This window comes from Thunnus maccoyii, chromosome 13 (assembly GCF_910596095.1).
Source record: "Thunnus maccoyii chromosome 13, fThuMac1.1, whole genome shotgun sequence".
NCBI lineage: Eukaryota > Metazoa > Chordata > Actinopteri > Scombriformes > Scombridae > Thunnus > Thunnus maccoyii.
Genome location: NC_056545.1, coordinates 32,464,570 through 32,481,993, shown reverse-complemented (window position 1 = coordinate 32,481,993; position 17,424 = coordinate 32,464,570). Strand labels below are relative to the sequence as shown.

Here is a 17,424-nt window from a genome sequence, read left to right as displayed (position 1 = left end):
TTGAAAGGTTCCACACACTGAATTATATGATTCAAATGTTTGTCTTAGCTCATTCCATTTGAAATTCTCCAACAGAATCTGTTTTAGCAAATATTTGGCTGTCAGGTTAGGGATCCCCTGCAATTGTCCAATATAAAGACTATAGAACCAAAATTTTCAGGGGATGTCCTGGACTATGTTTCTTCTTTCTAGGAAGATTACACTGGGTATGTAAGGTAGCTGGCAAAAAAAATTGCTGGAAAGAAAATAGGCCTCATATGAAAGTGAGGTACAAGAAGAGGACAGTCAAGTGTACATTCAATCAGGTTAAGGTCAGAGTTGGTATGGTGAAATTATATAGCCCTAATTGAAAAGATTTCCTTGTGTTAATGAGTATATAATCATATAATCAGTAGATTTTAGATGTATGTTTTTTTTAAAAAAAGAAAAAAACAGGTGTCTTTTTTTTGGTTATGGAAGAAGGGAATGTCAGGCTCACAGGTTGTCATTTGTGTATTCTCTCTGACATCTGCCCTCAGACTGACTCATATTCAGTAAGACCTGCCTTCACAAGGTTGACCACCAATCAAAAAAGATACAAACGCAAAAGTGGTGTGCTGTTGAGGAAGTCTTGAGACTGTGATGGACATTGAATGATAACCCTCATCCCTGACATATGTTGGATTAGTTTATTATGTGTTTTTGTTAACCTAAATGAATTGAAACCAACCACAATCTCAGTGTACAGTTGGTGACCCAAGAAAAAGAGCCGCGGAGGGATAGTGGAACAGCAGCATAAGGCAAGTAGAGCTTGGTGGGATTCAGGTAAGGCCTACTTTCTTTTCTTGTTGTTGGCAATGAAGGCATTCAGTATGCTGTGGCTTAGTGGTAATTAAATCCCCTTGATCAGTGATTCTCAATGATCGGGCCACAATCTAATACCAGTCCACACAGTGTTACTTACTGGGCCTCAAAGATGTTATCTGACAAGAATCGATTAGCTATTCACTCTCTCCCACTCCCACCATCATCCTCCTGCCTGCAAAAGCCAGTTGATTAGCAATGCTAGTTTGACAGCCATCCTTTCATATTTTTTGGTGAGCATCTATATCCACCTTCATTCTATCAGCAGTGAAAACCTTACTGCCCCTCCCCACCAAATACTCCCATTAAGCGTTTCTCCTCTTTCAGCCACAGAAGAAATTAGACTGGACTAAACCAAAAAAAGACATCCTCTGTCTGTCACTGATATCGATCATTCATGCTGTGAAAGATTAAATAGTAAATGGTAAATGGACTGTACTTGTATAGCGCCTTTCTGGTCTTCCAACCACTCAAACCACTTTTACACTACAAACCACATTCACCCATTCACACACATTCATACGCTGAATGGGCACAGGGGCTACCATGCAAATTGTCCTGGATGTAATTCCCTATGCAGTTAGCCAGACTAATTCAGGAACAACTTCTGGGGCGATTCATGTAAAAATCATATTTATTTGGAAAGATGTAGGAGGCTCAGCAGCTTGCTCCGATACTCATCTTTTTGTGACTCCCCTGAATCTTTATAATGGAGCTAGAGGCAGCAAAATTAGCATTACACATAGAGCCACAATGGCCACATTGAAATAAACCAGAATCTTCCTTCAAAGAGATTGATGCCGCTTACATATCTGTATGTTTAATAAAACATTTACCAAAATGTGTGACTGTTTAAGCCTTTAAACTTTAAGCCACTGTGTTTTTTTACTAGTTATACCGATAATGGTCCTTTATTACAGTACTGATGATCTCAGTGTTAAACTGGGATCATGGACATGCTTGGAAGATGCTCAGTACTGGACTTTCTTGTTTCTGTTTTTTTGACCGAATAGTGTTTTAATACAAGAGAGTTTTAATAAGTCAGTTTCTCTAATTAAAAGTAAATGTGTGTTCAGTAGTTTACTGAAAAGCTATTGTAATGCTGAGTTGGCCTTTTATTACACTTTTTTTTTTATAATTATAGATACATGTCAATCAGCCTGGGTATCAAACCTCTATACTGACCAAAATGTGTTTGAGTTTCAAAAACTGTCAAGTAATTAAAGCCAATAATGCTTGTTCAGATTCTTGCTCTGAATTTTATTTTTGATTTTAATTCAAAAATGTTCTCTTTTATGTAGGCAAAATGCTTACAGCTGCTTGTTTTTAGGTGTCATATAATAATTAAGAACTTGGTTTTCTTTTTTTTTTTTTTCTAGAAAAAATAGAAAACAATTTACCAGTATTTCTCAAAATAAGGTATCAAAATGAAAAAATCATTTTTCTATCATACTGAAACTCAGCACTAGTGTTGTAGGACTAGTGGTCCATTGTTACTATCTTGTGTGTGTCAGCACAAAGCTGTTGGTGTTAAGGACAGTTAACAGTGTGGAAGTGTTTATTTGTGAACAAGTTTGGATAAGAGACTGTAGGGTTTTTCTATCACTACTTTGCTAGTCGAGAGAGAATAATGATTCTTTTCCTGCTCTGCTGAACTTGATGCCTGTGCCTGGAGCGACACATTTCCTACTTGTTGACTTTTTCTTGTTAGAGCTTCAGGCTCAGACATGAAAACCCAAGGGCCCACTTTTACTTTTGTATTCTTTTTCCCCCTTATTTTTCCCCTCAAAGAAAAGGTACATAAAGGAAAAGACGCAGAAATGGATGTAAATGTAATTCAGATTTTTCCCCCTCTTCTTGTGGTCATAGAAATTATGTTTCCATGCTGTCTGCACATGTGGAAGTATTTTTGACATTTACCCACACTCTCACTCACTTTCATCATTCTAAAATTGCAACTTCTGTGAGTCTGTGATTTTTTTTTTTTTTTTTTTTTTTACATAAAAACAAAATTTCAGATTTTATAAGATATTCCACAGAATGGTCACATTCATACACAGAATAGTGTGCATACTCTGGAAAACTGAATAGAAAAACAACCTTAAGAAGGGATATCTAGTTAAAGCTGTTCAGCTGTTGAGCCAAAGCCCTGACAATCAATGTTTGTTTTGACAAGCAATCCAATATCCAAACTGACACTATGGAATTAAGTCCCGTTTCCCGTGTAAAATACAAACCGCAGGACTTACATGGGAGTTTGGTGCAGAGAAAATGGATTCTTCAAAACTGTGGCAACAGGGTCAACCATAAAAATCAAATTGGCCCAATTGACCTTGCATGCTCCACCTGCAATTATAAAAGATTGTAAGCAGATGCCTAAACGTCCTCATTTCTTATGCTGGGGAACATATGGTGTAGTGTTCGACATCAGTGTTTTACGTCCGGTGGAAAGTATGCTATACTCCATAGCCCTGTGTCACATCAAGACAGGGATGTTCCATACAGGGTCCAAAGGGTAGAGGTTTTCATGTCAGCTTCACCAAGACTATACCAACCTGTCAGCAAGCAGTTTAATCTGTTTATCTTGTATTAGAGAATTTTTAATGCACGATGTGCTTCTCAATCTGCTGCAGTATTTATATGTTCAGAAGTGATGTTTGTTATATATATGTTATTGTTGAATATAGGGATGTCAAAATGATTAATTTATTATCAACGATTCCCTGTTAATTTCATCAATTAAAAATATATTAACTGATAATGCAGAAGATGAGATGTGCGGTGCAACTATCAGAAAATGTATAGATTTGCTGTAGTACCTGGTTGTGTCACTAAATTCCTATAATGTACTCTTACTTTGCATCAAACATAGGTTGCGTCAGTGGTTAAAAAACGGAATGGAAAAATGTCCACCATATTTCATGAATTGTTAATAATTAGCCAACTATTGATTGTTAACAAGGCCAACTATTAAGGAAGTTGCTTAAAATGTGCATCTCTATTGAACAACAAACAATAATGAAAGCCATTTGTAACTAACAATTTGATCATCGTCTCAGATTTATGCTACCCATAGAAATGTAAAATTGCACAGCAGATAGCACTTTTTGTCTGTATCAAATTCTTTGAAACAATTAAACACTTTCATCACAGCCTTGATTCAGTGATTCAGAAAGCTTAATTTCCCTCATCACTAGAAACACAGTGTTCATGTTACAAAGTAATCAACAAGAAATGTCTGATTGCTCATATTTGGTTGGCCAACCCAGTCAATGCAATGTCATAGAAGTCTACCTACGCTAACCTTTTTTGTCACTAGCTATGTCTATTGTCCAAGATTGCTGAAAATGGTGACCATAGACACAGGTTAAGACCCACCACAAACCCAGAATTAGAGAAAAAAATCATTCAAATATTTGAAAGTAAAGATTGTCTACCACTAAAAATACAATCCAAGTTGAAGGCAACTCCTGTTGAATGTTTGGCCTATCTGGATAAAACTCAACAAGCTAGTAAGCAACAAACAAGGAGCTGCTCTTGAGACAGCTAAATTGAGGCTCTACAATGACATTGGTATCTTAAAACCAGGCACCTTATTGAAGGTCAAAAGCAATGCACTGAATCCATAAACAATAATAGCTCATTAATTTTTTCAGGAATCAGTTATTGAATAAGGCTTGGGTTCACTTTATTGCCACTTGTGTCACCCAAGCTCTAGAGTTACATTAGTAAATTAAGTAAAATACATCTAAGGTGTTTATAGTGGCGTTTTTATATGTAAAAAATTGGGGGGGCACCAACTACTTCAATAGATAGGCTACATACCAGGAAAACTACAGTACTTGCTCTTGCTACTGATGTGTTTTTTTTAACATGTTATGGGTCCACAAAACACTTTTAACAACAAAGTGGCTGCTTCTAGTAGGTCTTGTACACATATACAGAGGGAGAGAGAGAGAGTGAGTGAAAAGTGTGTGTGAGTGAGAGAGAGAGAGAGAGAGAGAGAGAGAAATTACACAAGTTACATTATCACTGTCACAAGCCTAAATTGTACAACAGGTAGTTCCGACCAAGCAATCTGATTGGTCAACTAGACATTTAGAATGATGAAATGACGCTTTAGTGGGGCTACGGGCTGTCAGCCCCACTTATCATTAATTTTGTGTGATCTACATTGAATACACTAACACTCTGAGCATGCGTATTCATATTTTCCCACGTGCAATACACATTGCATTGTGAGAAAGGGGCTAGCCCCACATTCACGCCGGCCACCGTAGGCCCGCTGTGGACACGAATCATGAAAACACAGTCTGAAGCAGCAAGGCAGGGAACAATTAAAAATGAACTAAAATCCCAACACAAATTATATAATACAATTTATGAAGATGCTATATTCATAGATAATAAATTATAGCAGATAAAAATTTGAAAATTGATAATAACGTCATTTGTTTGAACAGTTCTTTCTGGTGACAGCAGGTGGGCTGTGCCCCACCTGCCCCTAATGACCAGTCGCCAGTGGGTGTTTACATGCTTAGAAATTGTAGCATCTTATTTAATGAGACATTGCATCAAGCTGCAAGACCATAGACTGTAAAAAACTAGCTGCTAGCTTGCAGTGATAATGCTAATGCAAATTTTTACTTGCGAAAAACAGGCCTAAAACCATGGAAACAAAATTGCCTCAGCGGAAAAACTGAACATCCGACTCCTTGGAGGGTTTTTTATCACAACCAAACGCTGAACAACACTTTTTAAGGTGACCAAAATGTTACAATTAACTTCCATTAACTGAAAACTCACTGCCATGGTGATGTTACATAATCAACATTGTTGCATATGCTGTTGTATCATTTATTTCACTCTAAATGGGGCCATAATTAAAAAATAAACATCATGATGCATTGAAGAAGACTTGATACTAGCGACTGAGACCATAAACTCATTAGGAAAGTGTTTGCTGAGGTAATAAATCAAGTGAGAAAGAGGGTCATTTTCTTATAGACTTACATACAGTCAGACTTCTTTTTGCAGCCAGTGGAGTTGCTCCCTGCTGGCAATTAGAAAGAATGCAAGAGAATGCAATGTAAGGCACTTCCTCATTGGCTTCACTTTTCAGACCGGGATCTACCCACTTGTGCAAGACTCACATGAAGATAGTTTTGAGTGACCAAGACACCATTCAAACACATTGTTCAGTATAATCACAATAGCAAAAGGATTATTGTGAAATAAACCTTAACTGGTTCTGTTTAATTGATATATAAACTTAAGTTACAATAGTAACTTCATGCATAGCCTATGTGTTCCTACTTGTTGTTCAAATATTATAGCTTTTAACAAATACAAATGTGGCCAGAAAAGTAGCACTTTGAGGCTGTCAAATAATAAATTGCAGGACCTCAATAAAAGGAGGAGGGTTGTTTTGGCCAATAAAACACAGAACACACATTTTAAGGTGTGTAGTGGGTTTAAGGAATGATTGTGTGTCTTTGTCCATGACCTCTGCCAGACCAGGCAGGCCAATTCCAAACAAGCAGTCAGCAAAGCAAGGTCATTCACTGGTGCCTCCGCTGTCCCGTGGTAATGCAGCAGCTCTCTCTCATTGGTCACTTTGAGTAGTTCTATTTTGAAATGGTAATTTCTGCTGTTCCTCAGTAAACAGGATTAGCTCAATTAATCACATTTACAGATTAGTTTGTCCTCTTTTATCGATCATCCATTTGATGCTGCTGAATGATCAATGCAAACACACTTATGCATGGTAAATCCTCTTTCAAAAATGAGCATCGATGGCAGAAATAATCTTTTAATCTTTGATATTTTAATCTGGAAAGTGAGAGGGTTTTTGGGGGGCAATGGTTTGGGAGATGACTGGCTTTAAGAAAAATTATCTCTTAACTGACCACATCAAATCCACCCCATTGTAATGTTAGAATTTGTATGGGATTGCTAGCTTTACATTTAAATATAAGTAAATACCTTTATTTCCAAATGCTATCAACTGCATGTGACTGGTACCATGAAATGTCTATCAGGTCCGTCTGAGATGAACAAACAGATTGATGCTTTGGGTGGGTGAGAAGGCTGCTTTACGGAGAGCAGGGCTTTCTCTCTTGTTTGGTGTCATTCCCCTGACTTGTTCCTGTGTGAGAAAGATGGTTCCCCTAGCCCATGATCCAAGGACACCCACCATTTTTCTTCTCTCACAGATTACTCGGCTGGTGGGCGTTATCCTCCTGACCTGCTTTGTCTGTGAGGGTGACCCCTTTGGCTTAGCTGCCCCCTAAAACAATGAGTCCTGAGCAGGGATTTATAGGGCCATGCTATTCCTCTTGGGACAATGCCTTCTCTCTGTCATCTGTCAAATGTGCTACTTTGTATGTCTTTGTTCTGGCCAAGTTGGAAAGAGCAGATATCAGTGAGCTGTGGAGATAAGAGGAGATGAAATGGATGAGTGGTGAGAGTAACAGCACGGAAGGTCCACATTTTCTTTGATTATATTCAGTTTTAAAACTCTGTTTTCTTGTGAAAATGATTTGTGTCCAAACAAGCAATGTTGTCTGACAAAATCAACGTAAATAAAGGTCAGGAATTTCTAAGTGCAAGGGAGAAGAAAATCCAATGTGTAAATCAAATTATAAAAGCTTTGGACAAAAAAACAAATGATCTCAGAATTACAGAAAATAATCATTCATGTCTATGAAACTTTTCTACTGCTAAAAATACAATCCAAGCTGAAGGCTACTACTGTTTAGTATTTGGTCTATCTGGAAACATTTCTGACAAGGTGCTGCTGTTAAGAGAGCAAATTGGGGGTTCCTATTGAACTTCATACCGAAGGGCAAAAGCAATGCACCGGGTCCATAAACAATAAGGGCTCATTCATTTCATTCATTTTTTTATGAATCACTTACTAAACAGGGCTTGGGTTAACTTAACCACCTCTTGTGTCACTCCAGCCCTAGAGTTTCATAGATATATCTGTAAAATAAGGGAAATCCATCTCAGGTGTTTGCATGCCTAAAAATGGTGAACACTGTATGTTTCAAATATTTTATCCAAAATGGCAAAGCTCAATAATAGTGACAGGTTTCAGTCCAATGTCATACAATATAAAAGTACCATATGTGTAATTTTTGTCAGAGGCAGTGAGACAATACACCCTCAGTTTTGTCTAAATAATCTGTCCCCCTAAATTAAAGCATATATCAAATTCATTACAACTTGGTTCCTTTTGGTGATTTTAAACAAGTGAACAACAAAACGACTACCTAAACTGTCTATTGTAAATATCCATTACAGTTTACAGATCCTCATCCTGCTTCAACTATGACCCACTTGTACCCTTACTACTTACTGTAGTTGTGTGAACAGTTTTCCTTTGCAGGATCAAATGTGTGTGAGTATGCAAATGTGAAATGTGAAAAATTAGGGGCTGAAAGAGGAGCTAGAAAAGATGTGGGGAATAAAGGCAACAGTGGTGCCAGTGGTAATCGGAGCACTGGGGGCTGTAACCCACAAACTGGGAGAGTGGCTCCAGCAGATTCCAGGTACAACATCTGAGGTCTCTGTCCAGAAGAGTGCAGTCCTACGAACAGTTAAGATACTGTGCAGAACCCTCAAACTCCCAGGCCTCTGGTAGAGGGCCCGAGCTTGAGGAAGACACGCCCCACCCCCCATGGGAGGGGGGTGAGAGAGGAAATATATATATATCACGTTTTCATTTTCTGGAGAGGGTTGCTTGTACTGCACATGCAAGGGAATGCAGTTCTGTTTACAGAGCTTCTTTAGGTTGTTGTGCTACATATCACAATTTCTTCACTTTGTACTACATTGTAAATTTCTCAAAGAACTTCAGTACAAATGTGACTACAGAGGATCCGTTCAGGAACAGTGTTGAGAATAAGTCACCTGTGTTCTGGAAGTTCTCGGAGCCCTACACATAATCACTGTAGTTCACTGTAATCACTGCAGGTGAACAGTAGGAGAATAGACTTAAGCATAAAAATATGATTAGGGCTGTGATTATGTATGTATGGCTGCGAGCCATTACATGGCCTGTGTAGAAAGGTGTATTGATTAAAATAGAAGCATATCTGTTCTATTAAACATAAGTGAGATGGATACGACTAAAAAAACACGTTTTGAATCACTTTGTGTGTGGACACGCTGTAATTCAGGGCAAAAAAGTCCCTGAAGAACTGTCAACTTTCTGACTATTTCTAACTCTCTTTCACCAACTGCTTACATCAGTAAAGTAAAACTTTCTCCACCAAATCTGCTAAAGATTTTTATGATTATCAGTTCAGTATTTAAACAACTGCAATACTTCCAGTTTATAAACATTGTTATATTGGATTTCTTAGTGTGTTTAGTGTTGAAGCTGGACTCAAAGTATTACAATAGTAAGTATATATTAATACTTTAATTATGTCAGTAAGGGCAAAAGTAAGAGTAAGGCTGAAGTAATTAAAAGCACTAACTTAAGGTGTAATAAACACTATAAACAAAACAATGTATACCGGTGCTGTCTCTATGAAGTACTTTAAGTTGGTTTTAACATTTGTGTTTCATTGTTCTTGTCTCCCCTCAGGCTTACTCTGCACTTACCAAAGGATGTGGGTCTAATAGCTATAGCGGCTCGACAAAGCCAGGGCAGAGGTCAGTGCTCCAGCACATTGTAAACCTGCTCACACAACATTCAAACATACCTCAAATGTGTAAACAATTTTCAGTAACAGTATTTTTTGTTTTTGTTTTTTATTCATCATAATTGTCTGAGGTCAGTTTGGTACCATTAAGGGTCCCCTTGTATGTTTCCTGTGTTTGCTGCTGCTGCAGGTAGAGGCAGGAATGCCTGGCTCAGCCCATTGGGTTGTGCCATGTTTACTCTGAGTGTCCAGGTAGAGCTGAGCTCCAGGCTTGGACAGAGGATTCCCTTCTTGCAACATCTGGCTGCTCTGGCTGTGGTCGAGGCGGTTCGTACACTTCCTGGATACCAGGTATCAATCTACACATTTTCCTATATCAACAATGTCAACACTAAGAAATTATCAGAATGTACATCCTCTGTAATTTGTCCCATATACTGTTTATCTGAATACATCAAAATAGTTTTTAGCAAAAAATATCAGTGGCATATTGTATCACAAAATGATATGATATTAAAAGCAATAGAATTGGGTATTAAATGAAAATATCTTATGTTCATGATTGATGATGGTTGAACATTTTGCAACCTTCCTCAGGACATAGACCTGAGGGTGAAGTGGCCCAATGACATCTACTACAGTAACCTGATGAAGCTCGGGGGAGTACTGGTGACCTCTACTGTAATAGGATCAACCTTTCATCTGCTCATAGGTAACAGCCTCCACTTTATCACAGGTAATGAGACTGGAGGCTATTTAGTAGATGATTGACAGTTTTCTTATTCTCTCATATGGCAACATGAACCCTCTCATACAGAAATGACCAGCTTGAGGCATGTTGGAATGTTCTTTTGTCTTGATGTTGTACTTTTTCCAGGAAATTGACGAACATCTAGACCATTTTGGTAACCTTAAATCATTTGTAACACCTTAATTACACACAAGTGATCTTAAGGAATATTTTGCAACTTGTAAAAGGCTTTATTAGTCATGATTTCAGTGTGTCATTGTAAAGGTGGTGAATATGATCAGTTATTTCTGCACTGTCACATTACACCAAGTAATTAGTCAACGATAGTAATTAATACAGTCTTTTTGCAATACATTATATAGTCTCATGTTGTTTGCTCAGAATAACATAGTAATATTGCTCACAATAACAGTAATATTTCTTCATGATGGGCCCTGCAGGCTGTGGTTTCAATGTGACCAACAGCAACCCAACATTGTGCATCAATGACTTAATCCAGCAGTACAACATCCAATACAACTGCAACCTGCAGCCGCTAAGCTGTGCCCAGCTCATCGCTCGGACTGTTAGCTACCTGGAGGCCCTCATCAGCAGCTTCCAACAAGGAGGCCCAGATGCCATCTTGCCCACCTACTACAAGAGATGGCTTCACAGGTGAGCATTCCAAACACTCCCACTGGGCTTTGGACTCAGGTTTTACTTCTTGTTTAGAATCAGAGCGAGATACTTGATTCAATAAGTACATGCAAACACCTAAACTCAGCATATCTGCCAAGTACTAGTTAAATACCAATGCTCTCATTAACCCAAATTAAAAATCTGTATACCTCACTGCATGAAAGACATTGTAATCATTTTTATGTAAGGTAACCTGATGTCAGGGTGCTGTGGCACTAAAAACTGAGTTGGCATGCTGCTGTGACTGAAAAAATGTAACTGATAACAGAAACACTGAATTTTATAATGACACTGAGGATGGTCTTGACAAGGCTTTACTGTCAATACGCATGATCATTACACATGGCTGTGGCTACTAATAGCTACTGTATTAATTGATCACATGCACCTGTGATGCTGTAATATCTCAATAATCAGTTTCAATAGTTTATGGCCCCCATATCAAAACAAACTTTACAAAGTGCTTCACAATAAAGGATCATATTAAAAGACCTCACAAATAAAACAATGCCTACAGTATAATTAAAAAGATTGATAATACTATTCACACAATTTGATTCAGTGTAATTAATGTGCCTTTGATTGGCATTTTACAGATCACTGTGTAGACTGCAAGAATCACACAGTGGACAACAAAGTAAAATTGGTCAACAATTGAAATAAACAAATGATATTAAGATTCAATCTCTCATCTTATTTTTCTTCCCCACCTCATCATATCACTCTCAGATGGCATAAGTGTGTGTGTTTGTGTATGTGTGAGTTGAGCACACATACTTGTTTATAGGTTTATGAGTAGGAAATTGTTTTTGTATGTAATCATTATTTATACATTATGGAAGCAATTAAATATTTAGTAATTAAAAAGTCAAATATGACAAGATTTATTTTGTATTTCCTTTTTATGTATGCATTTGCTATGTCATAATTAAATGAAAAACATAAGTTTAAAGTTTTTTTTTTCTTTAGCTTTTTGTCTGTCAAACCTTTGTTTTTTCATTGTGACATAAATTTTCCATGCCATATTAAAGGATAGGTTCACAATTTTTCAGGTACCCACATGAACAGTGAACAAGGTTTTGATTGCTGTAATCATTCCTCCTGTTCATAGTGGCTATTGAAAGATCCCCTTCAAATGTGCTTTCAGTGTAAGTGATGGGGGCCAAAATCCACAGTGTTTCTACACAGTGATTTTGTACAAAAATGCATTTAAAAATTCATCAGCAGTTTATCTGAGGCTCCAGCAGTTAGTCATATCAAGTGGATATCTGCCACATTTACAGTCTTTTGTAGCAAAAAATTCCCTCTTTGTATTTCCTCGGACAGTGTTTCCTTGTTGAGCTGCAGTGGACAAAAAACAAGAGGGGCTTTGGAACTAAAATGACTGTTACGCTGAAAGATATATACTTGATTTGAATAATTTGGATGGCTAAAGATTCCTATTATCTTAGATAAACTTTTAAATACATTTCAGTGCTGTCCAGTGGAGGGCATCATAGAACTGCCACTACTATTTACAAAGAACTGTCTTTAGTTTTTAAAAGTTATGCCCAAGTTGTGACTGATTGTTTTTCATTTTGGCATTTTGGATGACACATGAAAAAGAGAAAGCTCCCCTGCACCACTTCATTAAAACTAATGACGGTACATTGTATTTAGTATTGGCAGTTCTGTGCTGCTCTCTGCTAGGCAATACAGAATTACAACACACCTCTGTTGTCTGTGTCATGATTTCATTCTAATGTGGCAATGAATGAAAAACAATTAAATTGGTTATGAAAGAGTAACTACCCTCCCTTCATTCCAGCACACTTAAAAAATGCAGCCGAGGACTGCAAAGGACAACAGGTGTGTGGCCTCATGGCTATGTAGTGTAGGGCTGGGTGATATGACCAAAATCTCATATCCCAATATATGTCATTTCATATCCCAATAACGATACCTTTGCCAATATAGCTCATTTTAATTCAATGAATAAATAGTTGGTCCATGCCCACCTCTCTCCCCCCACTGTCTGTCCGTCCTTTGCACGGATTAAATTAAATTACTCTTGGCTTTTTATTCCCGAAGCCTTTATTGCACTTACAGTAACGTAACAAGTGTAGTTGTCATCAACTCGAGTACTTCGCCGGCTTCACTTTCTCTCCTGTGTGTGCAGCACACACCGATGGCTCAGCCCTGCAGTGGTGAATCATAGAGAGCAGAGGAGAGCAGCGCGACTATAAAGGACAGCAAAAAGCAGCAGAGACTCTCACACTGAGCTGAAATTAAACGAGTGTACAAACATTTGGTAAATAACACAAATAAAGACCGTCTCTACTGTGTTTTGCTGTCATTTATGGTCACTGTCTCGTTGCTTCTCTGCTCTTTCTCAGCGCGGGCGGGGCTGAGCCCTCCGCGTGTGTGCAGCGCAGCAGGGAAGACAGACAGCGGTGGAGAGTTGGAAAGATGACAACAACTAAACTCGTCATCTTATTGTAAGTGCAATAAAAGCTTTGCGAGTAAAAAGCCAAGAAGAGAAATTTATCAATGTAATCCGCACAAAAGATGGACAGACTCCAAATGACAAAAAATATTGCCGTAAAGAATGTGATTTGTGTCACAACTATATAAACGATAGAGCATAATATGAAACGATAGATATTTTTCTCTCGTCACACGATATACATCGTCATATCGCACAGCACTAAGTGGTGTGCGACACTGTAAGTGTTGACACTGACCAGATACATGCTACCGACAGTGTGACAGAGACCGACCGCTGTTCAGTGTAGCATGAATAATAGGGCTGTCAATGAATATTCTAAATTCAATTGTATAGTGGAATTGTAAAAAGAAAACAAACATTTGATAGTGAAAATTAATATTTGATTGTGGAAAAAAAAAGCAGCACTACCCTGGCTGTCTGCCTCACGAGTTCTCACATGGGCCTGGGCTGCTGCACAGAATGCACTGAATGCACTTCATGACGGACAGAAGTCACACAACGTCACTTTCATTGATTGAAAATGAGAAGTCAAACTGAAAAGAGCGAATAATCTAACAGCCGTGTGGTAATGATGGCAGAGAGTTCACAACCCAATTAGGCTGCAGAGAGAGTGATTTGCACTCTGAGCAATCTAAAAAGCCGTATTTGGAAACACTTCAGATTAGTATATTACTTAACCTGTATAAAAATTAAGCTATCAAATAATATATCAATTTAATCATTCTTTTGATCTCACTCCGAGAGATATTGCATTCTCAGTTCTCACTTTAGCACCAACCACAGTACAGAGAGAGAGACAGGTCTATAGTCTTTAAATTAAGTTTTATGGTATAGGACATTATTTTATTTATTGTGTAATGTGTAGGTATGTGGATCTTTTAAAATACATGTTTATGTTGAAATGAATATACCTATACAAGTAGTTATTTCTCTTGTTGTATTGGTTTACCCTCTTATGGACATAATGCACAAAAATAGATATTCATATGGTTTGAACCTATGTGTTTTTTTGGAGGGAATAATTGAAAGTCATTTTTGGCCAATTTTGAAAATGAATAATGATGTAGAGCTGGATGAATTCCACAGATCTACACATTTACCAACTTTTTATTTTGTAACGGATGTACTGCGTAGTAGTACAATTGGGCTCCAAATGGATGTGCCAGTGACATATTTACCAGCCTAATCTGCCTTTTCTGGCTTCTATTTCTGAAACTACTGTTTGCATTTCACTAGTAGTTAAGTTTTTCTACATTTTTACCATCACAGCTCTGTTTGCAATGAGTGACAGCTCTCTTCAATGCTGTACCACTCCAACAGAGCTTTCCTTAGTGATAGTGTGCACGCACCTGTCAGTTTATAATGATTTTGATTCACTAATATACATACGGTGGTAAGAACAGAATTGACTGGTGCGCATGTGTCATGAATCTGACAACAATTTTGTGTGTGCACTTGTTTTGTGTGCAAAGTTAGTACATTTCTACACACATATTAGTTGAGGCCCAATATGTGTATCGTTCGACAAATCACCAATATTAACATCATATGCCAACATAGACGTGTGATTATGTGTACAAAAAAAATGTGTAAAAAAAAACAACAACCCCAAAATGATTTGGTGTGAAGTTACTCTTTAAAGACAAAAAGCTAAATAATTAACTTTGTCATGATTTATTTAATTATGACAGAGTAAATGCATACATATAAAGGACAATCTGTATTGTATTTCATTTTATTTCACTGTTTGGTTTGTTTTAACGTAGGCATATATGACCTATTAAGAGATCAGTGCAATTAGTGGTTCTGATAGTGTACTGAAACATTTGGATATAATAAACATATTGTTCAAAGTACAGGGAATGAAGGAGATCAAGTCAGTGTACCCAATGACAAAGTCAGTTTGTGTAGGAGAACATAGCCGATCAGAGTTGGGCACATATGACTGTGGTTTGTGAGGGTTATTGGCTGAGGAAAGAAGCTGTGGAGGTGGTGGTTAGTCACAGTCTTAAAGGGTCTGACTCTTAGTCTTAGCTGAGAAGCAAAGAACAGTTTTTTAACTTCCCATAATATCCTGAAGCTGAACTGTGACAGTGGTTCTCTGTGCTCTGGCTTCAGTGGGACTCAGGTGCGTCTCTGGAGCGAGGATGGACTAGAGGCTGAGGTGGTGGGTCTGGACCCCAACGGATTCCTCCAAGTGTACAGCAAGGAGCAGGGTGTGGTCTCAGTGGAACCTGATGGAAACTCCTTTGACATGCTGAAGAACCTGGTGATCATCAAGCAGCATTAGGACCAAACTCAACAAAATACATTGAATAATACATTGAACGAATGACTGGATCATTTAAAGTGACAGAAAACTTAATGGAACTACATAAATTTATCCTTGTTTTCTATTTGATCACTAATTTCATCTAATTTCATCACTAATACCCAATTCAGACTAATCCAGTGTCACTGGTTAAACCCACGTTGGGGGTCTATCTGTTTAGGCCAACCTGCATTAGGAGGGTTGGCGGTCAGAGGCTGCCCGGCTTTGATGACCTGGCGTTGTCACTGAAGTTTATGAACTACACAGCAGATTGAAGTATCTGCAAACAGTGAGAAGCAAGGTGACAGCTGTCTCATGAATGGGTCCTCGGTTCGAATGTGCGTTAAGTAGACCTGTGTAATATGTGCGTCTGCTGTCTGAAAGTGGTATAAATACGTTACTGATTTAAAGTGGCATAATTTACTAGCTTACCTTGACATACATTCAGTATATCCAGCCCCTGTCCCTTCATACTATCTTCAACATCAGTTTGATTATGACCCATAGGCATAGGCTAAGACCACAAATTCAAATAATTATTGAATAACTTGCACTACTTTCTGGCAATAATACATGTTGTACCCCTTTTCTAAACATTTAACCTAATTTCATTGTTACATGAGAACAATGATCATTTAAGCATTTGCACTTAATTTCAGCAAAATAAAAGATTTCCACAGGAACGTGTTGTTCATTTCTTTAGACTAACCAGCATCTGTTTTCTTACATGGCCACAGAAGTCCACAAAATCCTGATTATCTAAGGAAAATGACAGTCAGATATAGTAGTCTTAACTGGGAGTATGCTGATTTTTTTTTTTTTAATTTAACATCCGAAGTCTAACTAAAACTAATATGAAAATAAGAATAGTGGCTTGTAGCTCTAAACAGGCAGTATCTTATATCATGAAGACACTTGAAGAGTGTTTTTCAGTAACCAGATAACTGTATTGCATATGGACATGTCTGATTTCCTGCCTTAGACTGATTTCGTACAGTAACCTGCTGTCTTTCTTCCTCAAGCAACAGAAGATTCATGATAGATTACCAAACAGGATTAGCAGGCACAAGCACAGTGCCCCTGTACTGCAATTACACATAATGAAAATATATTTTTAGCATTCAAAAGACACTCTATTAGTATTCTGGATTATTAACCTCTTCTTCTCAGTTTTAAAGCTACAGTGTGGATACTGGTACCATATGAAACTAGGCAACATAAGCAATCCATTTGTACCGTGTCATGCTAGCTTGTTGGGAAGGGGGCTAAATAACGCTCCAAAGATGGGCTAAATTTTGGCAAAGGGAAAACTGGCTTGGCCATTTTCAAAGGGCTCCCTTGACCTCTCACCTCAGGATATCTGAATGAAAATGGGTTCTATGGTTACCCAAAGTCTCCCCTTTACAGACATGCCCACTTTATGCTAATTCCATGCAGTTTTGATTGACTGTATTTATTTATTGGGACAGTGTACAGTTTTTAGCATAAAAGATGCACTGGAGTTAGCTCAAAGCTAATTTACATCTGCAGTCTCCCACAATCAAAACATACAACAACAAACAGTACAAAGCAAAAAACACACAGAACACACCATACAAAATACAAAGCTACACACAATAGCACATCACATACACCCACAATGTCAATTAGAAATTAATAATGTAAACTTGTCAAATTAAAAGCAAGACTACCTGCG

General features: G+C 37.8%; 1 protein-coding gene across 4 annotated transcripts in view; it reads left to right on the top strand.

Annotated features, from left to right (window-relative positions):
• Nucleotides 1-16,411, top strand: part of hlcs (holocarboxylase synthetase (biotin-(proprionyl-CoA-carboxylase (ATP-hydrolysing)) ligase)) — a 49,916-nt gene extending 33,505 nt beyond the window's left edge. For 2 of the 4 annotated variants that reach the window (XM_042430795.1, XM_042430797.1), the window contains 5 exons: nt 9,443-9,510; nt 9,691-9,851; nt 10,098-10,212; nt 10,692-10,905; nt 15,536-16,411. In XM_042430795.1, the coding sequence (XP_042286729.1) occupies nt 9,443-9,510; nt 9,691-9,851; nt 10,098-10,212; nt 10,692-10,905; nt 15,536-15,707 (730 nt within the window). In that variant the 3' untranslated portion in view covers nt 15,708-16,411. Of the gene's footprint in view, nt 1-9,442; nt 9,511-9,690; nt 9,852-10,097; nt 10,213-10,691; nt 10,906-13,087; nt 13,198-15,535 lie in introns of those variants that run through there. The other 2 variants (XM_042430796.1, XM_042430798.1) reach the window with 2 other exon arrangements.
• Nucleotides 16,412-17,424: the final 1,013 nt, after the last annotated feature.